The sequence below is a fragment of the Crinia signifera genome, chromosome 3, assembly GCF_055691185.1.
Source record: "Crinia signifera chromosome 3, ASM5569118v1, whole genome shotgun sequence".
Classification (NCBI taxonomy): Eukaryota; Metazoa; Chordata; class Amphibia; order Anura; family Myobatrachidae; genus Crinia; species Crinia signifera.
Genome location: NC_139219.1, coordinates 176,859,840 through 176,885,922, shown reverse-complemented (window position 1 = coordinate 176,885,922; position 26,083 = coordinate 176,859,840). Strand labels below are relative to the sequence as shown.

The 26,083-nt window shown below is 38.0% G+C and overlaps 1 protein-coding gene across 2 annotated transcripts in view; it reads right to left on the bottom strand.

The window, feature by feature from the left end:
• SIM1 (SIM bHLH transcription factor 1) overlaps window positions 1-26,083 on the bottom strand; it is an 86,623-nt gene that overhangs the window by 5,676 nt on the left and 54,864 nt on the right. For both annotated transcript variants that reach the window (XM_083176985.1, XM_083176986.1), the window contains exons 10-11: window positions 16,549-16,711; window positions 347-752 (exon numbers count right to left, since the gene is read on the bottom strand). In XM_083176985.1, coding sequence (XP_083033111.1) covers window positions 347-752; window positions 16,549-16,711 — 569 coding nt within the window. The remainder of the gene's footprint in view (window positions 1-346; window positions 753-16,548; window positions 16,712-26,083) is intronic.

The window sequence follows — 26,083 nt, the reverse complement described above, 5'->3', positions numbered from 1 at the left end:
TTAGCAAGTCTTTGATAAAAAAAAAATATTGCTGGTATTGCTAGCGACAGGGAGGTGTTCAAATGGGTGGGCACAGCATTAGGGGGTGCCTGTGCACCCCTAACACTCAATGTGCGCACGCCTATGATGGTAGGGAATATAAATTGTAAACTCCACTGGGGCAGGGACTGAAGTGGATGAATATATATATATTTCCTGTACAGTGTTGCATAATATGTGTGTTATTTAAATAACTACTATACACTTTTATTACATTTTATATATCATTTTAAAAAGAACAATAAGAATAGTGCTCTAACCAAATTTCAGAATGATCATTTTTATCCAAATTTCAAGTTTTTCTTACCATGGACTCTCTGAACAGAAGTTATATGTGGCATGGAGCTATCATACCCATCTCTGCTTTCTGGGGAGGATTTTGGCACAGGAAGAGCTGAACGAGAACCCCACCATGTCTCCCTGCCAGTTTGTGGACTACCAAGAAAATATCTACCAGCTTCACATCTGCCACTGTCACAGGACTGACTATGATGGTGTCTCTCTTCATTTAATCTTGAGTGGTCAAGGGCAAATCCAAAACAGAGGGCACTTCTTTCTGGATACTGTCGATACGCACAGGACACATCATGTTGCTGGGAGCTTGGTCTTTCTAATGGATCCAGAAGTTGTGGTGAAGTGGTGTCAGTTAAAGGGCTGCCACCCCATTGACTGTCATGGTCTGATTCAGATCTTTCTGTATGAAATCCAGAATACTGAATGGAAAAATAAAAAATGATTAAATTTAGCAATATTTAAGGAGTCTTCGTACATATATAGATATTATCAGTTATATTCTCTTTAAAAAGTTTGCATTTGCCCTGGAGCAGTGGGTCTTCACCCTAGACCACTAACCCTGTTTATGTTTTTTGTTATATTTGGTATGCTTATTGAACTATGGTTTGCAGAACATTGATATTGAAATATTTTGTACTGAAGTCATCCCTATTTTCATGGGCTCAAAGTGATTACCTGTGAGTAAGTGAGGTTCTATGCTACACTTATGGTATATCCAGTCTCGCTTGTTACATAATTAAGCAAATCCATGGCAAGATCAAGCCCATCACACCTAATAGAATTGTCCCCCATATGTTTATTTTGTTACAGTATCTTCTTGTGTCTTTCTACTGAATGCAACATGATATGAATAAATTATGTTTAAACAAAAGTTTGTATTTAAATAATCATAGTGTTGATAATAAATAATAATCAGAAAACAAAATAGAACAGGACAATAAATATTGGAGTTTAAAAACAAACAAAACATTTTTAAGTATCACACTTTTGCCTAAGTTAAATTGCAGACAATTTTAAACAGTTTTATCTCATTTCTGTTTCTTAATAAGCTTTACATAACAAATGCTTCAAAAACACTCAACAGAACCTTTCACATATGACCTTTCTTTAAGGTTTAGGCCAGTGGTCCCAAACTGTGTGCCATGGGGTGCCTTGGGGCACTTGCAGGGGTGCCTCAGGTTGGTGGTCCAGGACTAATAGAAATTATTTATGGTTATTGTTATAGGCAAAAGCAGTGCTGATGGCTGCCAATCATAAACTATGTGGACAAACAGAAGTCAATCTTATCCACGCCACATCACTAATTTAACTTAGTACAATAGTAGTTGAGGTTGAAAAAACATAGAAACATAGAATTTGACGGCAGATAAGAACCACTTGGCCCATCTAGTCTACCCCTTTTTTAAACATGTTACCTCAAACCATATTTGATCCTTATTTCTTTCTAAGGATATCAATATGCCTATCCCAAGCATGTTTACATTGCTCTACTGTATTGGACACTACCACCTCTGATGGGAGGTCCACTACCCTTTCTGTGAAGTAATTTTTCCTCAAATTTGCCCTGAATCTTCCTCACCCTCTAGTTTCAGTGCATGTCCTCGTGTTCTGTTGCTCCTCTTCCTGTGAAGAATGTCTCCCACCTGTACCTTGTTAAAATCCTTGATATATTTTCTACCATGTCCCCTGTCTCTGCTCTAAACTATACATATTAAGGTATTTTAGTGTTTCCTGGTAAGTTTTGTGATGTAGGCCATGCACCATATTAGTTGCCCTTCTTTGTACAGTCTCTAATGTATTTATATCTTTCTGAACATATGGCCTCCAGAACTGTACACAGTACTCTAGATGAGGTCATACCAATGACCTATACAGTGGCATTATTACTTATTTTTTTCTACTGTTGATTCCTCTCCCTATGCAACCAAGCATCTTACTTGCCTTCTACATTGCTTTGTTACATTGCCTGTCTGCCTGCCTGCCTTTAAGTCAACTGAAATAGTGATATCTAGATCCCTCTCTTTCTCAGAAGTTTCCATTATAGTGTCATTTTTACTATATTTAGTCTTTGGATTTTTGAGACCCAAGTGCATGATTTTGCATTTTTTGGGCATTAAACTGTAATTGCCATGCTCTTGACCATTCCTACAATCTACTGTGCCTAGATCATCAATCATTTATTTTACCACTCCTGGTGTGTCTACCCTGTTGCATACATTTGTGTCATCTGCACAAAAGGCATATTTTACCCTCAATTCCATTTGCAATATCACCAATAAAGATATTTTAAAGCACTGGTCCAAGTATAGATCCCTGGGGTACTCCACTGGCAACCTTTCCCTCCTGTGACTGCAATCCATTTACTACAACTCTGTTTTCTGTCCTGCAACCAAGATCTTATACATTCAACCATCTTAGAATCCAATCCTAAACTTTCAAGTTTATTTAACTGTCTGCAATGTGGGACACTGTCAAAAGCCTTACTAAAGTCTAGATAAGCTACATCTACATCAACTTACATCCCTCAAGTTCAACCTTATACAGGACCCATTAGGTAGTATAGACTATATGTGATATCTCCATTTCAGTTGTACCCTTTGTTCCAACCATGGGCTATATACTGTAGTGATTAGTTGTACCCCTGACATTTTTTTCCAGAAAATATCTGTCCAACCCTATTTTAAATGTATTCAATGCGTCTGCCATCATCACCTTTTCTGGAAGAGTGTTCCATACCTTTACTGCCCTGCCCATTATAAGGTTTCGGTGTCTGAACACATACGTACCTGTTGTAGTTTCCAACCTATTAAATATGTTTGTTTCTAAACAATCATGCTTTAATTTTACTGTGTGTTTATACTTCATTTATATTTTTATACAGGTATATATATATATATATATATATATATATATATATATATATATATTTTCCAAGAGATTTGATCACTTATTTGAGACAGGGAATCATTTTTTTTCTATTCCCAAAAAGGACTGTCTATTCTTATATAATGAATAAGAAAAACAATCAATACCAGAGCAAACAAATATGAAGCATTGAAGTATGTTGCAACACAAAAAGTGGCTATTATTAAAAATAATTGTAATCAACTGTATAGTTAAAAAATGATTTAACAATTAAAATAAAACACATTTTTTTATGTACTAATTTAAAAAAGACTGTTATGCTGCTTTTTATTTCTTCTAAAATGTGATATGCATGTTTATTAACTATAAATAAAGGGGGGATATTACTATTCATCTTTAAACAATCTACAAGATGAAAAGTAAAGGATAAAAAAAAATCAGGTCCAACAGAGAGGATTCCTTTATCTGAGATTATGCGAGCAGCCTCTAAATTCTCAACACTGATCTGTACCTGAACGAAAATGAAAAAGAAAATACCACAGATGTCTTACACTCTGGCCAGATGGTAGCCATTAAATCACTTTTATCTTGTGTTTTACTAATGTAAACCTTAAAGTTAAAATATGTCTATTGCATTGAATATTATAGCATAATACAGCTGGCAGAAGTCTTCAGTAAAGTAACATAATATAACCATAAAAGTAAAAGACAACATATAATAGCTTTTAATATGTTTTCTGTATTTGAAAATGTTTTAAAACTGAAAACACATGGCCAAGAAAACACGTTTGCATATTACTGCACTATCAAATACTTTGGCCCTAATTTTAAACATAGGTTTTTACATGTATTCACATTTAGATAGTAACCGTAAATCAATAAAATATTTATACTGAAAACATTTTATGATATATATATATATATATTTAATTGTAATATATGAAGTGTTAGTAAGTGTAAACTTTATATTTCCATGAAGTACTCAATTATTGTAATGTTAAATGGTTAGAAACTTCTTCAGTCTGTGTTTTTATTAGAACCCCTTTGGTACATCTCATAAATCACTAAATCAGCACAATGTAGCCAAGAAAATTACAATCAGCAGTAAAGTATACCCAGGGATTAAAGTAGTCCTGGAGAGGTGGTGGAACTCATTTCCCTCTGCCACCTAATTCCTCCCCTCCCCCATTATAAAGATCCAGGGTTAGTTGTAGGGTTTTTTCGCACCCCCTTGCAAAATACAAGGCTTTCCTGTTAGAATTACTGTGCAGAGGGCCATGGTGGAGGTTAAACTAGTTCCACATCACCATTACATGTGGTGGAACACAGTTCTTCCACCTCATTCCCCCCCACTTTAATCCCTGGGCATACCTTCGTAAGAGATGGTTTTTTTGTAGACCAAATATGATTCTTAAATGCTACCCTAGAACAATCTCTATAGGCATAACCTTTTGCTGCTGAGTTCCATGACAATAATGTAATATTCTTTAGGATGCTTTCAGCTGTTTCCTATTTATTCACCAAATCAAATATACATATTAACTATCATTTAAATAGAACATGCACACATTGCGTTTTCATCTTTATAATTTATAAACTGAATATCTCACATTACTTACTATCAAGCCTTGGGAAGAGATGAAGTAAATAAGTTGCCCATAGCAACCAAAACCATAGCACAATGCTTGAAATGACAGAAATGAATTGGTTGATTTAGGTACTTAATTTATCTCCAAGACTTGATACATCTCCCCTTCATTAATTTAATAGTAACACAAAACTGTGCTAATATTATGTGGCACTGAATGGGCAGGTACTGCTGTATTCAGAATTGGGCTGTCATAGGTATTATAATTAAGGATATGCTGAATTAGTCATTGTGCCCCCACCTGTTATCTATCCTACATAACCAATATTTTAAGTAGAACAATATTTGATTGATAAAGAATAAATAGCAATTTAAAAAAAGTAATATGATAATTAACAATTAAATATTTCTGCGCTGACCCCTAGACAGTGATTTCCAGGGTTTGTGCTTAATTACATCAGTTTAAGAAGCACTTTCAATAGAAAAAGTTTATTTAAAAAAAGGACTAAAGATACTTTTAGAGTTATTCACTTATTAAAGAACAAGATTAGTTGCTACTTAAAATGTATGAACAAATATCACTTTACAATGATCTATAATTCAGGATACTACTCAAAACTACCCATTGTTAATTAAAGCAATTTAATATTATTTTATGACAAATGATTTAACAGGACATTTGTGACATATGAAAGATATTAACATGAAGTCAGAACCTTAGAAAATGTGCATTCCATAAAACATGCTTAATGCAGACAAGTTTACTTCTACAGAAATTCTAAGCTACATATAATCATTAATGTATATAAATCCTTCTAAAACCTCAAACCAGAGAAAGTCAGACATCTCAAATGGTTTATGACTGGTTTAGCGACATATGAGGATATTCTTTGAAATTTGAAGAAATAGGAAATTCCAGAAATATTTAATGGCATAATATTTTTATTAAGATATATGTGGCTTAACTATCTATAGTAACTTTCACAGCATAAATGATTAATAAGCTATCAATAATTTGTTATATGTACATTTTGCATAAACCTGGGGCAGTGTGTCTTAGGGGCTCTACCTGGTGCAGTGTGTCTATGGAGCTCTACCTGGCACAGTATATCTAAGGACAGCACACTTGGGACAGTGTGCCTAGCTGGTGCAATGTGTATAAGTGGCACTCCTGTGTGGTGTAAAGTGAATTGATACTATTATGAAGCTACACCCCACCATCAAGTCAGGCCCTATGTTTAGTGTGTGTGTGTGTGTGTGTGTGTGTGTGTGTGTGTGTGTGTGTGTGTGTGTGGTGGGGGCACTAATTGATTTTCTAGCACAGTTCACCAAAATGTCTAGTTACAGCAATGCTGCTATTGGGCATATTATGTGTATAAGAGGCACTACTATTTTGGGCATTATACACCCTTTTTTTAGCATGCACCTTGGGCACATGCTGACTCCTTGTAAAGTATGGGAGGTCGCAAATTTATAGTTTAAAAAGAAGGGGTTGAAATACTGTGTACCTGCGCTCTCCCCTGGTGCTGTCTCTGGCTTCATCTTATTGTTGAAGAACCCCAAATGTGCCACATGTGTTATATGTGTGTGTGTGTGTAATAATTTATATTTTGTTTGTCACTATTACATTTATTCCTTTTATTAAACGCTTATGACCCTGAGCACCTGAATCAGTTGTCACAACCACCTTTTACCTAATAGCAAATTGATAGTTTGCAGGGGGGCACCAAACGCCCTAGCATCGGCCCTGCAGATAGTGTATAGCTTTAATTGCCCTATTCAGAGTTAGGGCCTTGTCATGTGTCAGGTGTGGCTTTTAAATAATAGACTGATGCTATCATTTATATTTAATTGTATGAAGTACATTTTAACTTGGTTTCCTCTTCTATGTACTCCACTTCTGCATCCAAACACCACTGCATTCTTATATTCCATTGGTCAAAGCCATTATCTGTCAGCTCTGTTGTTTTCTTCTTTACCTGGTGCAAAATGGCTTCCCTTGAGTAAATATTTAATTTTAATTATAGATGTGTGGATAGGTTCTGTAGAAATTCGAATACACTCTACACAGGTTACTATTCCCAATCATATCTATCCATTGACTGTATCCCCTATGGGGTAGTGTGTCAATTTTAATTTATTGAGGGCTGCTTTTGCCAACAGAAAAGTAGGGGCCAATATTGGAGATACATCTGTATATGGTATATCTGGGATACATCTGGGGGATACTTAATATTTGAAAGTACCCCCCAAATATGCCAATACAAATATATGCAACTCATTTAATATGGTATATTCCTGCTCATCTGCCATGGAAGATAAACAAAAGTGATTACTGGATGTTTTTAGGCTAGGGTACAGTCACTTATTTGCTCTTTGAATTATTATTTGGGTTAGCATGAAATGTTTATTTATTAAGCAACCATGGGCCTGATTCAGAGCTGTATGCAATGCTGATGTTTTTGCAGTTGAGGGATTATCCGCTGACTGCACACGCACCAAGGAACCTTTGCAAAGTCGCTCATAGTGAGGATTTATTTGCAAAGTGATAGACAGACAGGAATTGTTTGGGAGCCTTCATTGGAATTAGCAGCAAAAACACAGACGTGATTTGCAACCATTTTGGGGGGGAAGCTCAGTCTTCATCAGCGATCTGGTATGCATAAAAAATGGTGCTAGCATATCAGCTCCTGTAGCCATTCCTCACGACTACACTGTTATTTAGATGGTCAATTATTGGATGATCTGCAAGTTTGTACGCAGGTGCTTCTTGTGCTGCTTTTTATATTTGTCTCAGCAAGCTACTACAGCATGCAGATGTCTTAGCATACAGTACATCTATGATTCAGGTCCCAGCCATAATCACAAAAATAACAAATGATCAACTTAAAGTCACATAGAGACAGAAAGGGGATATTTCTCATTAGGTAGTCTGTAAACTCGGCATATCATTTCATTTGAATAAATCAATGCAGAAAAAAATAAAATAAGGTACCACTAAATGTGGGTTTTTCAGGTACCAAATCGGCTTGCACAGATAACTGACAGAAGCTGTAATCATTTATAAGCGAATGAAACGTCAATGAAACCTCACAGAATGAGCTAATAGGCATTTGGCAGCTATGCAGTTGGGCCTCCAGTTGTTTTTCAAGGACCCAGATTTCGATTCCCAATAAGCAGATGTCTCATCTAAACTATATGTAACACAATATTTATTAAGATACATGTGCAGAACTTGGTCTGAACAACAATATAACTGCTTGCATAGATTGTATATCATGGTATACTGTAAATTTTGTTTTACATGAGTTAAATACTTGATAATACAGTGAGAATGTAATTATTCAGATTGGAGAATCCAATCCCCTAAAGAGCATACGATTTAATGTTGTTAGGTAAAAGTATCTACTAATAAATGTAAGAACATAAAGCCTTTCCAGTATCCTAAGCTTGGTTCTGCCTACACAGAGTAGTGCCCTATTTTTTACATACACAGAGGGAAGTTTGTATAACTAAATTATATCTAGAGAGGTGATGGTGAGGAGATTTCAGAATATGTCATAAACTCTCATTTAAAAAACTAAGTGATAAAATTTGATTAAATGTTCTGCTATCACTGACTATTAAATGGCATGACTCTGTGTGATGCCCTTTTTTTAATAGAGGGGAGTGATTATGGTTTTATTTTGCACCACTCTATCGTTATTAGAAATGACATGTCAGGCTATCGGAGCCGTAATCCTAATAGTCAAAGGGCTACTTCTATGTCATGCCCTGCAGTGTATAACTTGTTGGAAAGATTATAATTTAGAGAGAAAAATGAGATTATAATGAAGAAGAAAATTCTGTGTATTTCTTCTTGTTTTACAGTTTGACCATTTGCTACGAGGTTGGTAAGTATTAATGTAGACATTTAACAAAAATGTAATGAAAACTTTATCTTAAAGGAGAACTATAATTTCTCATTACAAGCTACATGGTATGGGTAGGAAGTGGCATATTATGTTCATTCTCAATTTAGTCCCTGAAATTATTCGTTTAATGTATCAAAGAACACATGGGAAGTAAAAAGGAAAGTGATTATGACTTTCTTTCAATGTATGTTACAGCATTCTCATTGTGCATTCATGGCCATACTAGGGGTTAAAGTGAGGGGGAACAGGGTGGAACTCAGTTCCACCACCTCTAATGTTAGGGGGACCTGAGATCCACCTCCATTACAGCCCTGAACAGTAATTACAACAGAAAGTCCAGTCCGAGCAGCTTCTTCTGGCACGGTGTATGTGATGTCATGCCATCAGCGCCGCTGAAGTGAAGAAGAGCCACTAAGAGGAGCAGACCTCTGTACATGCCAAAGAAAGAGTGAGAGGGGACTAGAGGTACTCAGAGGTGGGGAAGCTGTTGGAGGGACGCAGGGCATGAAGCTGCTGAGGGACATGGACAGATGTATACAAGCAGCACATCTGTGGACATTATGTGTATAAGGGGCATTACTGTGTGAATATGAATCAAGGGCACTACATGCAGTGTAACGTGTTTATGATTGAGCTAATGTGTGTTGTACTTTTAATATCCCTTTATGGGAGGTAGGGCAAAAATTCCCTGGCACTTGTGTAGGCTCTGCCTACTGAGGGAGGGGGAAAGGGGGGTTGGTGTTATGGGAAAGAAGTTCCACCACCTCTCCAGGACCACTTTAAACCCTGGCCATACTGCACCAAGATTGTGTTAGATATCATGACCATGGTTTTCTAGAATAAAGAAGTGTTTGCCACATCTTACTCCTAACATCAGAATAAACTTTGGTACTTATATGTTAGTTGGGCGCCCACTATAGTAAGTATGCTCATACCCCCACTATCCATGGAGTTTATTTTATATAGTGTGGCGAGCACAGCGCGCCACCGTGCCTGAAGCGTGGTGAGCGTAGCGAGCCCCGCGAGGGGACGCTTAAAACTAAGCAAATAGCTTAGTGGGCGCCCGACTAACATATAAGTACCTAAACTTTATATTAATATGCTTTATAAATTGGGTCATTATGAATGTTAATAATCATCATACAGATGTGAACCACAGTAATCACAGCTGATGCCACACATACTGCGTTACAGGTGGATAGTTCAATAAACAGCATTGTCTAAAACAGGAATAATGAGACATTATGTTTGGAATCACAAGTTTAAATCAGAATCAGAATCACCGTTATTGGCCAGGTATACTTGCGCATACTAGGAATTTGGTTGGGAATGCTGTGCAACAGTCAGTTAGGTACAGTTAAACAGTGACAGTACAGATATACATAACACATAGAGGTATAGACTAGATACACCCTGGGGGTTATAGACGCAGGGAAAATTTATTCCCTGAGCTGCACAGCGCCTAGGCAGCCGTTAGCGGCACCATAGTCGTTGCAGCAGCCAGGTGGGTAACAATATAGGCAGAGACAGTACAGTTATCACACAGGGAACACATACCTGCCGAGCTGCAAAGAACCTAGGCAGCTATCAACGGCACCACTGGTCGCCGCAACAGCCAGGCAGGCAACAATACAAGCAGGTACATTACAGTTATCACACAGAAAACACATACCTGCTGAGCTGCACAGTGCCTAGGCAGCCATCAGCTGTGTAAATACTGTTGTTTAGTACAATTAGTTACAATGAGCAGGGCTGATCATGAATACATGCTTAAATTATGCCCATTACAGATAAACAAAACATGTCCTTAATGAAGTAGGAGGCTCTTGTGAGAACAATTAGCTTCCAATCAATGTGTAGAGTCACAAATCCCCCATGTGAACCCCAAGCTGAGACAGATGTGGTATGACTTGTCAACAATTATAATTTCATCAATCATCAGTCATCAGGTCAACCTGAGGATGTCGACATGGTCAAACTGTCAGCATGCTCAGGATGTTGACAGTGGCCATGGTGACATTTGTGGCATCTTTAGAATATCAGCATTAAGCATGGTAACAAATTTAGACGTCAACACTCAACCTGTTAACAGTTTGAACCATCTTGACATTCCGATGTTGCTATTGGGGTATAAGCAATATGAATGTCAACAATAAGACCAAATATCATATTGGACTTAAAGCTCTGGAGCGGTGGGGATTGGTGCAACAAATTAGCCCCAATATAGGCATCAGGGCCAAATCTGACATCATGAAGCTACATAGAGATACAATTTAAAAAAAGTTTCCACATGAGAGGTTCTTTTATGCCCTACAAACTCTGCGGGGAAAGGACATAAAAAATCACCAGCCTAGTAATGGGGCCATATGACATGGAACCCACCTGTCATTCAACTACTGATGAGGAGGGACACAGCACAAAAGATTAGTTACATTGTAGCACTGAATACTAAAACCACACCTTGATGCACACATTGGCCAATGTCTAAGGCAGAAAACAAAACTAGAAACCCACCTGATGCAGTGAGTGATAAGAAACATGTTGTGATGTATGCCTAGGCCTGGGTACACTGGAAGACATGAAGATGTGCACCACTGATAAGCGGGGAAACGTGCTAATGGGAACCTGACTGTGCGGACTTGGTAGCATGGTGACACTTCCCTTGCACAATGAAGAACATAAAATATATTTGTAGTTTGCACCGGCCATTCATTGCCCCTTGTCTCCCTTGTTTAGCCCCTCTGCTACACCTTGTCATCCATAACCACATAACATGCTATATGAGTTGTAAGCAATTCCTTAGTGGCTGATAACAACCTGGGAACCCTAAACAGAGAATTATATTAATATTACAAATAAATCATTAGACAAGCAAAATTTGACAGGAAAAGAATTAGCCTTTATTTAAACTATAATATAAAAAACCACGTCAACACCCATCCAAAGAAACTACAACCAGCTTATGGCAGGAGCCTTCTGACTGCCCATCACAACAAATTTCCCTTCCAAAAACACCAGCCAGTGGCCCAGCTGGCCAGGTATGCAGTCGATAGGTCAACAGTACAAATGTCGACAGTCAATAGGACATGTTCAAAGGGTCGACAACATGGAAAAAGTCGATAAAAATGTTGACATTAGTTTTTCATGATTTTTTCAAAACCCCGACTTGTTCATACTTTACCATCCCAGTGGGAAGAGACGGAGAATATAATAGTGTGCCAAGTGCAGTGAGGCACTGTATCCGAAGCATGGACGAGCACAGTGAGCCATGCAAGGGCAACAAAAAACTTAATAAACACATGTCGACCTTTTACCATGTCAACCTTTTACATGTCAACCTTTTGCTTGTGTCAACCTTTTGAACATGTGAACCTAAACCATGTTGACCCTTTTTATGTGTCGACCTTTGGCCTGTCAACCAATAGTGGCTGTTGACTGTTGACCTTTTTTCTGTGGACCAAACAATGAACATCCACTGGCTAAATGGCACAGCTCACCTTAGTAGAGTAAAATGAGCATAACCATGTTTTAGAAGTGAAATCTCCTCAAGATATAACAGCCAACAACCAGGAAATGTGGAGGCTGGGAGAGAATTTCCATCAGAGAACTAGCGGCAGTATCCAATAAGGAAATAACACAACCCCCTAATGAATAATGCACTATACTAATAGGCCCAATGTTTGAAGGACAGGGCTGCTCCCTAATGGTTTCCTCTGGGAGATTTTAAAAATGACTGTCATTGTTAATTATGCAGTGCAAGTTATCTCAGTATGTACATTAGATGCAATTAAAACTATCTGTTTATATACACTGGGCTGATTTAACTATACTATCTAAAACACAAAATAAAAAATAAAAAATGTGTTATATATTAATGTATGCATATACTGTGTGTTACAATAATATATAGAAAATAGTAAACAAGTATGAAATAAGCATTTTTAAATGAATTGGCTTAATATTGCTGCCATCTAAAACTTGCAGGCTGAGACAGCAGGCCTCAGGATTACTCATTATTGACTGTTTACAAACATGCAGATATCCTCAGGTTTATCTTCCATTAGCTGTGAGCTGAAACAGTCATCATAGTTAGATCAGCAAGAAATATGTTTGATGGGTTTTGTATTTCCACTAAAACTACTTCATTTAACAACGTGGCATCCTGTTATTTATAGACAATTTAAGATGTTCCCTACTTAGGTGTGAACTGTATCCTGTAATGAAATATATACACTACACTACCAAACCTATTTTTAACACTTAGTATTTGCTAGCAGGGAAAAAATAGATAGCTTTCCCCCAAACATGACCCATTTCATTCAGGACACAATGTTCCTACTTATTTCATAGTTACAGTGGCTTAAACTGAATGATGTTTGCTTTTTTTATTTTCATACTAGATCACCACTTTTCATTATTTGCTGCATACAATGTAATAATAATGTACAATGTAATGGTCTATGCATCCATGATAATTCCTGTACAAAATCATATATAGCTTAATCTCTATTTGCCTATATTATCAGCTATAGCTGGTTTGTTGTTCCCCAAGCAATGTACTGTATTATTTAAACACATCTCCTAAAATTGCCTTTGATATGCCAACATGAATAATTTTCGGCCAAAGGAATGTAGGATAACTAGAAAAGGGTTGCCCAGATGGGTAAATCAGGCGCAGTTTTGCTTATATATGCAAATGGGTTATATAAACAAAAATATAACTCCAATCCACAGCTTGAGCGCTGCTCCCAAAAAAAGACTACTAAGTCTTACTAGCGAAGCAAAATACAACAAAAATAAAGAGAGCGCACTGTGTTGATCTTTGTTATTAAATTTTTACTTAATAATTATTTTTACTACAATAAGTACACATTAAAATACAAAATTATAAATACATACATATACACATTTAAAATTAAATAAATTATATTCCGACTAACACCACTTTTGGCCCATGTTAATATTAAGTTGCCAACCATATAAATTGTTCCCAAATAAGATTTGGTATAGTAGATGTCACGTTCAAATTTAAAGTTATTGTAGTTATCCGGTTTATTTAGGAAACAATGCTTGTATAAATGTATATTACCGGCTGATGTTTAAATGATGAGGGCGGCAGAGATCAGGCAGCTGCGTGTCCGCTGCCACCGGTGTTGCTCCGATGGACTGGGAGCAGGTACCGGGAGCAGACACTCCTGAAGCAGGTGAAGGCTGGTCTGCTGACTCTATCTTTATCTTTATTATTCCGACTCCCACTATCAGGAACAGCAACAATTACAATTCAACTGCTGCCCAGTTTCCAAACGGCCGGACTGAATTATTCTACTGCTCAATTGATTGATCCACAGTGACACACCAACGCCAAAGAGGTGCTTCTTCCACCGCAGAGACCAGGGCGTCCACACCTGTGTCAGCTCCGAGCGCCGGCTCCTTCCATCTCGGGGCTACGCTGGTAGTGAGCAGACCAGACACCACCCGCCTTCAGCCGCTTGCTCCTGGAGAGGTATATCATCTATAACTCTGTCAGCTCCCAGCGCCGGCTCCCCCAACATCGGGGTTACGCTGGTTGTCAGCAGACCAGCCTTCACCTGCTTCAGGAGTGTCTGCTTCCGGTACCGGCTCCCAGTCCATTGGAGCAACACTGGTGGCAGCGGACACGCAGCTGCCTGATCTCTGCCGCCCTCATCATTTAAACATCAGTCGGTAATATACATTTATACAAGCATTGTTTCCTAAATAAACCGGATAACTACAATAACTTTAAATTTGAAAGTGACATCTACTATACCAAATCTTATTTGGGAACAATTTATATGGTTGGCAACTTAATATTAACATGGGCCAAAAGTGGTGTTAGTCGGAATATAATTTATTTCATTTTAAATGTGTATATGTATGTATTTATAATTTGGTATTTTAATGTGTACTTATTGTAATAAAAAGAATTAATAAGTAAAAATTTAATAACAATAATCAACAAAGTGCGCTCTCTTTATTTTTGATGTAGGATAACTGACCTGTAGGGCAGGCCTGTACTATAAAATGCAGACAGATCTTGGAATGAACATGTATACATTTTGAGAAATATTCATATATAATGTGCTTTAGAAGAGAGAATACCAATGGCGGCTCCTACCTGTACAAAGAGGGGAGGCTGCCACAGGCCGCGCTACAGGGTCTCCACCGACCAGGGTCCTGGCACCTGTACAATGTAGTTGACAGGCGCTGGGCCCGGCACAGTTTCAGTGACGGTACTGAACATGCCAAAAGCCTGTCTTCTATGGGCTGAGTCAGCTAGCACTGCACGGTAAGGCAGGGAGTGGCTTCCTACAGGAAGCCAGCTCTCTGCTTATTAAAGTCTGGAGTGGCAGTCCTGGAGAAAGGAAACACCTCCCAATAGGACAGTCTTTACTGCGGGTGGCTGACCTGTAGGACTTCCAATGGGAAGTCACTGCCAGTCACAATGAAGCCAATGCAGTCTAATTAGCGAGAAAACAACATTTATGGATTAGCTGTTAAATTAATAAATTCATTTAAGTGTGGAGATACCTTTAAATAAACATATATATATATACACATAAGCTCTATTTTTAAAATCTAGAGCCTGATACTGAGATATCACCCTACTTGCCTACTATCCCCAATTCAACAGGAGACACACAATTTTTTGGCCCCTGATCTTCTGGAAGAGTGAGCAACCCTCCCTCAGTCTACCTACTTCCTAGTGAAGTGGAAGCATGAGGAGATAAATAACACAAATCTGTGGGCTCTGTCAAGGGAGTGGGGTTTATTGAAGCAATTATATGCTAATCATGTCATTTTATGCTTCACAAAGAAGCAGACATTCCATTATTTCAAGCAGAAGTTCCATAGGGGGAAATTTACTAAAGGAAATTTGTAAGAAATAGGTTTATTTGTATCCAGAAATACACTTATTTTTGACATTTACTATCCCGAAAATACAGCAATTCGTATTCGTATTGATGTGCTATCAATACGAATACGAATTGCCATATTCGTAAATAGTAAATGGGATAGTAAATGTCAAAAATAAGTGTATTTCTGGATACAAATACACCTATTTTTGACAAATTTCCTTTAGTAAATTTCCCCCATAATGGCAAGTTATTTATTTATTAACATTTATTTATATAGCGCACACATATTCCGCAGCACTTTACAGAGAATATTTGAACATTCACATTAGTCCCTGCCCCAGTGGAGTTTACAATCTATATTCCCTACCACATGTACACACACACACATTCATTGTAGGGTTAATTTTGTGAGAGCCAGAAAACCTACCAGTATACTGTATTTTTGGATTGTGGGAGGAAACCGGAGTACCCGGAGTAAACAAATGCAAGCACAGGAAAATTCTGCACATTTCGGGCCATGGTGGGAATCAATCCCATGACCTCAGTGCTGTGAGGCGATAATGCTAACCATTACACCGTCCGTGCTGTGTTATACCGTATCAGTGGCTAAATAAACTCTCTGTATGAGCAGATCCAGCATGTACCTTCTCCTACAGACTTGAGATATTTGGCAGCTATTCATCACAAGGAAGATTTATAATGCTGATTTCTGTAATCAATTGAACACACTGACATACATGTCCTAAACACTGTGGTCCTGTGTAATACATATTCATGAGACAAGCAAAGATTACTTTAAATAACAGTTGTTTTTTTAACATATATATCTAAAATAGAATGACTTGGAAGCTAAATACTTTTTATTTTAAACATTTACTGTTTGTTTTCTAAATTGGTTAACTAAAAACTGGAAGTTTAAAATGATTGATGTATGTATATATTAGATTAATTATATGCAAATGCCACTAACCTGTGGGTATGGTGATGTCCTGGATTTGGACTTTGCGCTGGGAAGACGCGACTTACTGGCCTTCCTACTGTCATTTATGGCTGGATTTGAGCTTGCATAAGAGAATGTTGGCTTTGTTGTTACTTGATCCAGTGATAGCTGCAATCCTTTATATTCCGTATCTCTGTGTAAGGTATAAACATAAGGAACAACTTTGTGATTGCCTTGGTAGCACCCGTTTATAACACTTCAGCTGCTAATGGAGTAACTCAGAATCACCTATAAACTGGTGCCCTCAGATCTAGAGCATGTGCAGGCTAATAACACAAAAGTATACCCATTCAACTCTGCATCAGCCCTTGGATTAACAACATTCAATTCTGTAAGATTAAGTGAAATGTAGCTGGAATATTATCCCTTAATGGTTGCCTATGTATACTGAAGATATGAAATACCTACTCATAGGCAATTTTTTGCATAATTCCAATTTACCAAGAGGAGATTATGCAGATTATAGTAACCCCTTAATTCTCACTGAGCACTGTAGTGTGGAACAACAAATGCAATTTATTTGGACATCGCTAGATACAGATATTGTGACACTAAAGATGGGTTACTCTAAAGATGCCAGGACTGAATACAGAGGTTCATTCAGATGAGATAAGCAACAGGTGATGGATTTGTCAGCATGGCCAGGTTGAAAGCACCAGGTTATAACCCAGGTCAACAACCCAGCAATTTGACCTGGGTTAAAAGATGGATTAAACCCGGGTCGATCAATCCAGCAAATTGTCCTGTGTTTAATTTGAAACCGCCGGACCCGGATCGGAGCCAGGTTGGACTCGGGATCACAATGTGATAGGGTATAACTAGACACACTCTCCCCAAATAATATAATTGTGTTGGTAAATTGATGTATGCAATAATTTGTGATTACTCTGCATAGCAGTGATACAAGATGTTAAGTAATGGGGCCATTGCTAAATTCAGCAATTAAATCATCAAGATAGTCTCAAGAGTGCTAAAATGATTGCATATGATATAACCCGTAGCATATGTAATCATGGCAGGAGAAAAGAGATAAGAGCAAGCTCATTGGATTCAAGCCAGTTAGAAGCCGAAAAATTAAGCAGTAATTCAATAATAAATGCTAGCAATGATGTAAAGGAAAGTATCAAAATGCATAAAGCATAACATTGTCACAGATCTCCTTCCAAAAACTCTATGTACAAAAGAGAGAGAATAAGAGGGAAATTCTATTGATACAGGGAAACCTGCACTAATATGCACTATACATGTTGGGCTCACAGCCAGAGGGACATGTAAATTATTTTTCTCTGTCCTTATGGCAAATGTATATAGATAAAGGGATAATATTATACTGGGACTGTAATTGCATTTTTGTGTCACTGTTCCTGCCTTAAGCTCACTGTGCACTGTCTGACTATAAAGCATCTGGATTCATGTCAGAGATATTGCCACATACCTACATAGGGCTTAGGAATAATGTCCAGAGCTTCAATATCACAGTGAGATGACAACTGCATATACCACATGTATCACATTTTAGTTTGGTTTCTGTTGTCCACAAACAATGTCCATACACAATGCCATTTATTATTACCCATATTATATGTGAATAATTAGCTACCCTTCATTTGTGCTTCAGCAATTGTTCAACTGCAAATTCCTTAAGATCTCAAAAGGCAATGCACATTATTTATTAATTGTCCTATTCCAGAATACCAAACAAATAAGACACTAAAACAGAGCTCTGTCAGGACAAAAGATCAATAATCATACATTGTACACACCATAATGTGCTACAGTAGTATCTATCCACCAAAGACTTCCACATTGATGTTGGCTGTAAAAGAAGCATAATGCATATATACTGTACATGGTTGCATAAGTCTGACCATGGTTATTTAAGTCCACCACACTGGAACATAGTTTAAAATCTTGCTCCTATATAGTAGATAAGGGGTGCAACTACAGATATTAGAGTAGATAAGTCTGTGTAGATTTGAAGAGGAAATAATTATTTTTCCTGTTGTGCACAGTAAAACTAAAACATAATTTTCACTGGTAACTTTATAAATAACATAACACTACTAAGAGAATCCAAAATAAAGTGATAGATTACAGTGATGTCATATGTTTCCAACTTTATCTTACCGTGTCATCAAGGAGTTTTGGATTCACTTGGGCTAAATACCCTCATTCATTTCTCACCCCCATATTTTACATTGCAAAAACCACTTATACATTATAGAGTATTGCTCAGCATAGCATTACACAACAGACACTGGGGTTGAAGTGAATGTCCAAAGCGTGCATGCTACCACAAGATAGTATGCAAGATAGTAAGTAAGATGATATCATCTAAATACCAGCTTTGCTGAAAGTGGTGTGCACTATGGTTTTCTGTTCATTTGTCTTTCCCTGAGGATCTGTAAATGCCTAGACACCAGTGGTAGGCCAGATTTGTGAGACATCATAACGTTGCCTTGTCACCCACTAACAGACAGCAGGGAAATAGTGTATTGCAAGGCTGATATAAATCTTCACTTATTAGACCTCAAAACAAAAGGCATTGATCTAAACAAATGTAACTTTTATTTTAATATTTGTGCATCATAAAAGAGCCAGTGGTAGCACCTCTGAGAGCATATGCCGCATATACAAAATAGCAAAATAATTGGACTTAAGCTGGCCATACACTACTGCGATCTCTCGCAGCAGTGTATGGCCAGACGATCCCCCGCGGTACATCACATGTGGTCCTTTCACATGTGGCAGATCACATAGAACCCCTGTTCCCCACTGCCGGGAGGAGGGTCCGAAGTCGGAACTGCATGCCAGTCCAACCTCTGACTCATGCCCAATTTGCATGGGACCACGCATCTGACCTGAAGGGACATCACATGCACCTGATTTGGGCTGATTTCTAGGACCGTTCCAGCACAAACGGGTGAAATCGGCCCAAATTGCGTTAGTGTATGGGGGCCTTAAAAGTAATCCGTGTCCTGCGAGGGAGGTCAGGTTCTCTTGGTATGATATAATTATCTATACACAGTGTACTTTGTTTTTTATTCCTTTCTTTCCACAGATATCTGTTGTTGAGGGTGTGTTGGACACACAGAATATCTAGTGTAAAGCTTTGGAAAGTGCTGGATTATTTCCATGTCATATGCTGTATACAGGAACTCAGGAGCAGATTTATTATGCCTGGTGAAGTGATAAATTGGCTGGTACGTTATCACCAGCCAATCAGATCTTAACTATCATGTTACAGGCTGGGTTAAAAATGGAAGTTGGGAGCTGATTGGCTGGTGAGTTATGACCAACCGAGTTATCACTTCACCAGGTTTAATAAATCTGCCCTCTGTTCATTAGCACCAATATTCCTGGAGACATATTTCACACTTATCACCCCTGACCTTTTTGGTGCCAGTCTCCAACCAAACAATGGCATACCTCCCATCTTTCATAGTTCAGGAGGAGGGACGCACATCAGAAGCTCGCGCTCGCCAAAAATTTTGGGGTGTGACCTAACAAAAGCGGTTGTGGCCTATACTTGCGGCTCTCCCGCAAGGCCATGCCACAGTTTTCGCCACATGTGCACGGCGTCTATTACGGCGACAGTGAGGACTCCCAAATGCCCTGGCCCCAGGAAGAACGCGGGAACATCCCCAAAAACCACGCTAAATGGGACAGTTGGGAGGTATGCAATTGTACATTATCTGTAATAAATCATATACAACAAAATGATCACAGTAGCAGAGAACGGGTGTGGGAGACAGTGACCTGTCAGCTTGTGTGATTATGTTAGTGTGGGCAGGCCTGACTGACACTGAGGTAAGCAGGAAGCTGCAGGCTGAGAATAAGATGGAGGAAGGATCAATGTATTCCAACACAACAAACTGGAAATGATTACTTGATGTAGATGGTTTGTGATGTCTAATGGAACAACATGTGTAGATAAATAAAAAGACTGCTGTTTTTATATAAAGAAAGTCTTTGCTCTGCCTGCAATATACCTGCTATATATATATATATATATATATATATATATATATATATATATATACTGCACCCTGTGACTAGGGGGCACTGATGAGTCTTTTTCTCAAACAAAGAAGATTAAGTATGGAATCCTGAATACTGTTTAGAGTCTTTGCTCATTAATATTTTTTTTTCAACACAAATGTTGTACAACGCATATACCTGATTAAATCTCATCGGCAGCCAGCCATAATGTTTTGTGCAAACAGTTGATTCATGTCCCTGATATAATGCATTTCTTAGACAGTTCCGTTAATTACTTTCATTTATTTCTAATCTACTTAATGCCTTAGTACAGTAATGCCTGACTAAATATGCATTATGCTCTTTTATTTAAACTCCTAAAACAATTTTCTGCCATGCCAAATGCAAACACTTCTTATACACACAGTGAGTCCCGGTGCTAGGAATAACAGTGCATATGTCTGGAATGTATTTCTTATTTCCCCAGAAAACACATTTTATAAGCATTTACTAACTATATTTCATGGTTTCATTACAACTGTTTGCACAGAGTACAATAATAACAGGTCTGAAAACACATTTTGTATTTTACATGAAACCTGTGTATTTAGTCACTTCCTTTTTATTATAGTTTGTATTTTGTTACCCGATACTGACTTCTATTGCATTACACAAACAGCAGCATATACAAACACATAGCAAGTCAGCTTGGCACTGGATATAAAACCAGTTCTGTGACATCACAAGACTTATAGCTATCTCATGTCTTATTATTTTACTACTACTACTACCAAATTTTGCAATTTAGAAAGAAGGAAAACATCAAATAACACAAGAGAGAAGGTTTATGACACTATCATGCATATTTTATCAATACACATGTTGACATTCTCTTATAAGCTGATCCAGTAAATATGGTTTATTTATTATCATTGTGCTGTGGTTTAAATTGTCTGACTTGGTGTTTGCTATAAGGACCAACTTCAATTAGCCCTTACAGTTAATAGGGGTGAAAAAAGGTGGTAGCCTTGGGTTTTACCACATGAGGCTATTCAATCCAAGCCCCTTTTTCACTCAAACCCCTTTGTAATGCATGTTACAATTGCATGGTAATAGGCGCTAACACATAGAGGGGGAAATTTACTAAGATATGAAATATACTTCACAGGTCATGTTGCTATGCGCAACCAATCAGATCCTGTCTACTATCATCTAGACTCAGGGTGAAAAAGAAATAAGAAGTAGCTTCTGATTGGTTGCCCACAGCAACATGACCTGTGAAGTGTATTTCACATCTTAGTAAATTTCCCCCAGAATGTGTGAAACTACACCAATTCATGTGTTAACAGGATCGTAGTGCTTGTTAACGCCACAGCCAGATTAAAGGTGGGACACAGGGGACACTGTACCCTGGACCCCCCACTGTCAGGGATCCCCCACAGCCTGAGCACTGTGACATCTCTGGCTCTCCTGATTCCTGTCCCAGTGTGTAAGCAGTACATAGGCTGTTGCTATTCTTGCATGTGACAAGATAGATGATAAAGTAGATTTTATTTTTTATGTGTATTTTAGATTGTCTTTGTTCTACAACCTAAAAATAGGTGGAGCTATAAATAGTACTCAGACAACTATTAATTTAAATTTAATATACATTCCCCATACCGCCCAACATGACCTATTCCAGGAGGGAAAAATCCTCTGTACCTGGTCTTCCTTCCTGTGTTGAAAATCATTTATTACAAAGTGTATAGTTTAACACAGGTGATGCCAACCATATGTAAGTCCAGGTAGAGAGCATTTTCTTCCTCCTGCAATGGCTCTTAATTAAAGTCTTAGGGGGATATTCAATCTTCAGGTCACGGCAGGCAAGCTTGCTCGCCCGTCGTGACCCAGTCCCATTCTCGGTCAGCTCGACCGAGAACACGCAGGCGGGATTCAATGTCCCGCCTGCCGGGGAGCGAAAAGGGGGCGTGGCCGCGAGTTGCGGCCGGGAAGTGACGAGATGCAGCCGGCAGCCCGTCACTTCCCGGCTGTTCTCGGCAGAACGAGCCCGACAGCTAGAGATGTCGGGCTCGTTCTGCCAGGAAACCCTGTTCAATGCTGTCGGGGAAGACAGCATTGAATAGGGCCCGTCGAGCATCTCCCCCACGGGAGATGCTCGACGGAGATTGAATATCCCCCTAAATCTTTCCCTGGTTAAAGTGCAGGTTATTGAGGATTTTGGGGAATCTCAGTGCTGTATCCCACAGTAATTTACAACAGCTAACTGAATTACTGCCAACATGTATTGTTGTCCCCATCTATGAAGCACCGCTACCACCACCAATTGTACTATAATATAAAATCTAGGGATCACCATCACATGTACTGATATGCAATCAGTTGATCTGTCTTGGCTCCTCTCTTTTACTTTTAATTAGTCTATATACTGTATAATTAATTATATGGGCTGGACAAATAAACCCTTTGATAACTCCAAATGTCACCTTTATACATTGACTATTTTCCTGGTTGAAGTCTTGGCAGCAACGTTAGTGCTACATAATCAGAATTTACTGTATCTAAGTACTGTATTACTGCTCCTTTAAGTGATTAAGGAGACAGTAATATAAAAAGACAGGGTACTATATTTGAAGTGAGGACAACTTTATGGAGAGTATTTCATTCCAGTTCTAAATAGCAGCAGTTAATGTGTCTGTAATAGAGCTGTCATTGACAAATTCTCATCCTTGTGAGATAAGCCTGCATTAGGCAGGCAGGAAAGGTTATTACAGCCACTAACCAAGTTCTAGGATTTGAAATATGTAACAAACCTCTTGTCTATTCTGCAGTGATAAGTAACATTAATATTGTACCACCTCTGCAATAGAAATGTGTTCACAAGTTCCTCATGCCACATGCAGTAATGTACCAAGAGAAATTGGATTCTGTCAGTACAGCAATCATTCAAAATACCGACGTTAATAAACATGGGAGAAAACTTTTAAAAACTGTAACTATGTTGGATGTAGACTATAATGGACCCAACTGCATTCCTCTTTTCATCCACCCTAAATTAAGGGGTATATGTATCAACCAATCAGCTCCTGTCGGTTTACTGGCTGTGTTTAAAAATGATAGGAGCGAATTGGTTAGTACTTAACACTGTATCTTTCCAAGCTTTAACACATACTCCCCTAAGTATTACAAGTTATGGACAATACATCTCCTATTATTTATCAAATATAAATCCTGGGTGATTATGGCCAACATTGGCTTCAGACTAATAGCTGTGTGTTGTCTAAAAAGCTATTATTGGTTAGATCACTATTTTAATGTATCATTTTAAATTCTACAATAAGCCCTAAACTTTATCTAATTGGTGATACCCAGTGTCAAATTTAGGATTTCTGAAGATGGGATTCCAAATGTTTTAGAGCAATTGTTGCCAGCCCATGAAAGATGCATTATTTGCATGTAACGAGCTATAGTCTGCTCTAAACAAAGTGCAGTCTGCCCCAAACAGACACACGCAGGTCCAATACCATGAGAAGCCACTTACCAGAGTCTCTTTCTGGCGCGATGACCGAACACTCAGAACTACAGTCGCACACACAGTAGACTTGGAAGGAACATCTGCTGCCACTGGACATGTGCAGTAGTTTCAGTCTGCCCTTTCTACTGCATGTAGTGGATGCTGGCTACGCTGTTAGGAAGGAGAATTCCAGACAGCTAGAAGCCATTATGGGACCAACAGAAGTGAGTCCAAATCCCAGGATTTGACAGGACAATCCAGATTTTCCATATTAATAAAGGTCATGGCTTATGGATTTGGAGTGAAATTCGTATGGATCAGGGGTAGAATCACACCAAAATGCAATTTTTCAACTGAGATTGTTAGATCTCAACTAAAGAAATGAATAGGAAAGTGCTGTTTAGTTCAACAGGCAGTGAAGAATTCATGTAATTATGTAATTATAAAATGACTACTCTTAACATAAACAAAAATAATAAAGGGTACTTATGTATTATCTGGGCTCCCATGTTAAATGCACCCCATTTTTTCATACCCCTACTATCCAATTCCGCATGGAGTTGATTTTATATAGTGTGGCGAGCGCAGCGAGCCACCGTGCCCGAAGCGTGGCGAGCGCAGCGAGCCCCGCAAGGGGACGCGGTCTCATAAGATAAACGGGAGCCCAGATATTACATAAGTACCTAATAAAGACCTGTGCTTATACTGTAATGAATTTAAATATTTAATATAAATATGTGAACATAAAATAATAATGTATTTCTTCCTTCCTTCCTTTCTGTTTTTGATGCTATTTTGTTAGTGCGTGCTCTCCCCCTTATCAATAATGTCTGAGTTTGTTTAATATGAAGTCGTACGCCCCATATTGAGTTTTTGTAAGCATGAATGTACCATGGACAAAGTTGTCCATTCTTGTTGCCCACCACCACATTATCTTTAAATAAAAAAATTTCAACCAAAAATAAACAAATAAAATATGAACAAATTTAAAGCCGATTCCTATAGTTGTGTATTTCATTTTATAACTTAAGTTGAACATATGTTGAATATTAAAGGTGAGTATCCATGGCAATATCAGCTGTTAGAGCATTTATGAATATGAGTAATTCACAGTGATAATAACTGCACTAATGCTGTGTTTCCAAATGACATTGAATATGTATGGTTTTCAAGGTAAAGCCTTCCACAAATTAATAATAAGCAATATATATATATATATATATATATATATATATATTTGTTTTAGGTGGAGATATATATATATTACATATTATAATATGTAACAAAAAAAATATTTGGTCATTTATTGGCTTTGCTATTACGCAAGTGTAAACAATTGGAAAGTTTATAGAAGTGCAATCAACAAATGGGATTTAATTGGTTAATTACAGACTTGAAATGAATTCCCTGGTACTGTTCCAGAATGGCACCTCATGCTTGCCAGCATTGCGTCTTTCTTAATACTGGGTACACATCAGAGAATATTATGTTGTCCGATCACACTTGATATTATGTGTACCCATGATTGTGCTCTCCTGTTCACACAACGTGACAAACCAGCAGCTGAGGGTATGCACCTGGATGCATTTGACTGATATATAACAGGGTTGTGTGCTATATCGTTCTGTCTGTCCAAGTGACCAATGTATTGTTACATCAGTTGTCGCATCAGCCAAGATCGAGGATTATATAACATGTACCCTGCCTAAAACCTCATAGAGGTGTGACCGAATGATATAGGCACTACCATAACTGGACAACATGTCTCTAGCAGGATATTCATGTGATAAATGGTGGGAAATAACAAACAACTGAATTATATAGAGTAGAATAGATGGTTAGCACTTATTTTCAAGGTCAACACCAACAAAATAATAATAATGTAACTCATTTGAAATTCAGAAATACTGGAGATTAGAAACCGTTCTATTGTGACTATATGTACAGTAGTTGAAAATGTTCTGCTATAAGTTGCATAATAATTTAGGTGCTCTTTAATTTTATTTTTCA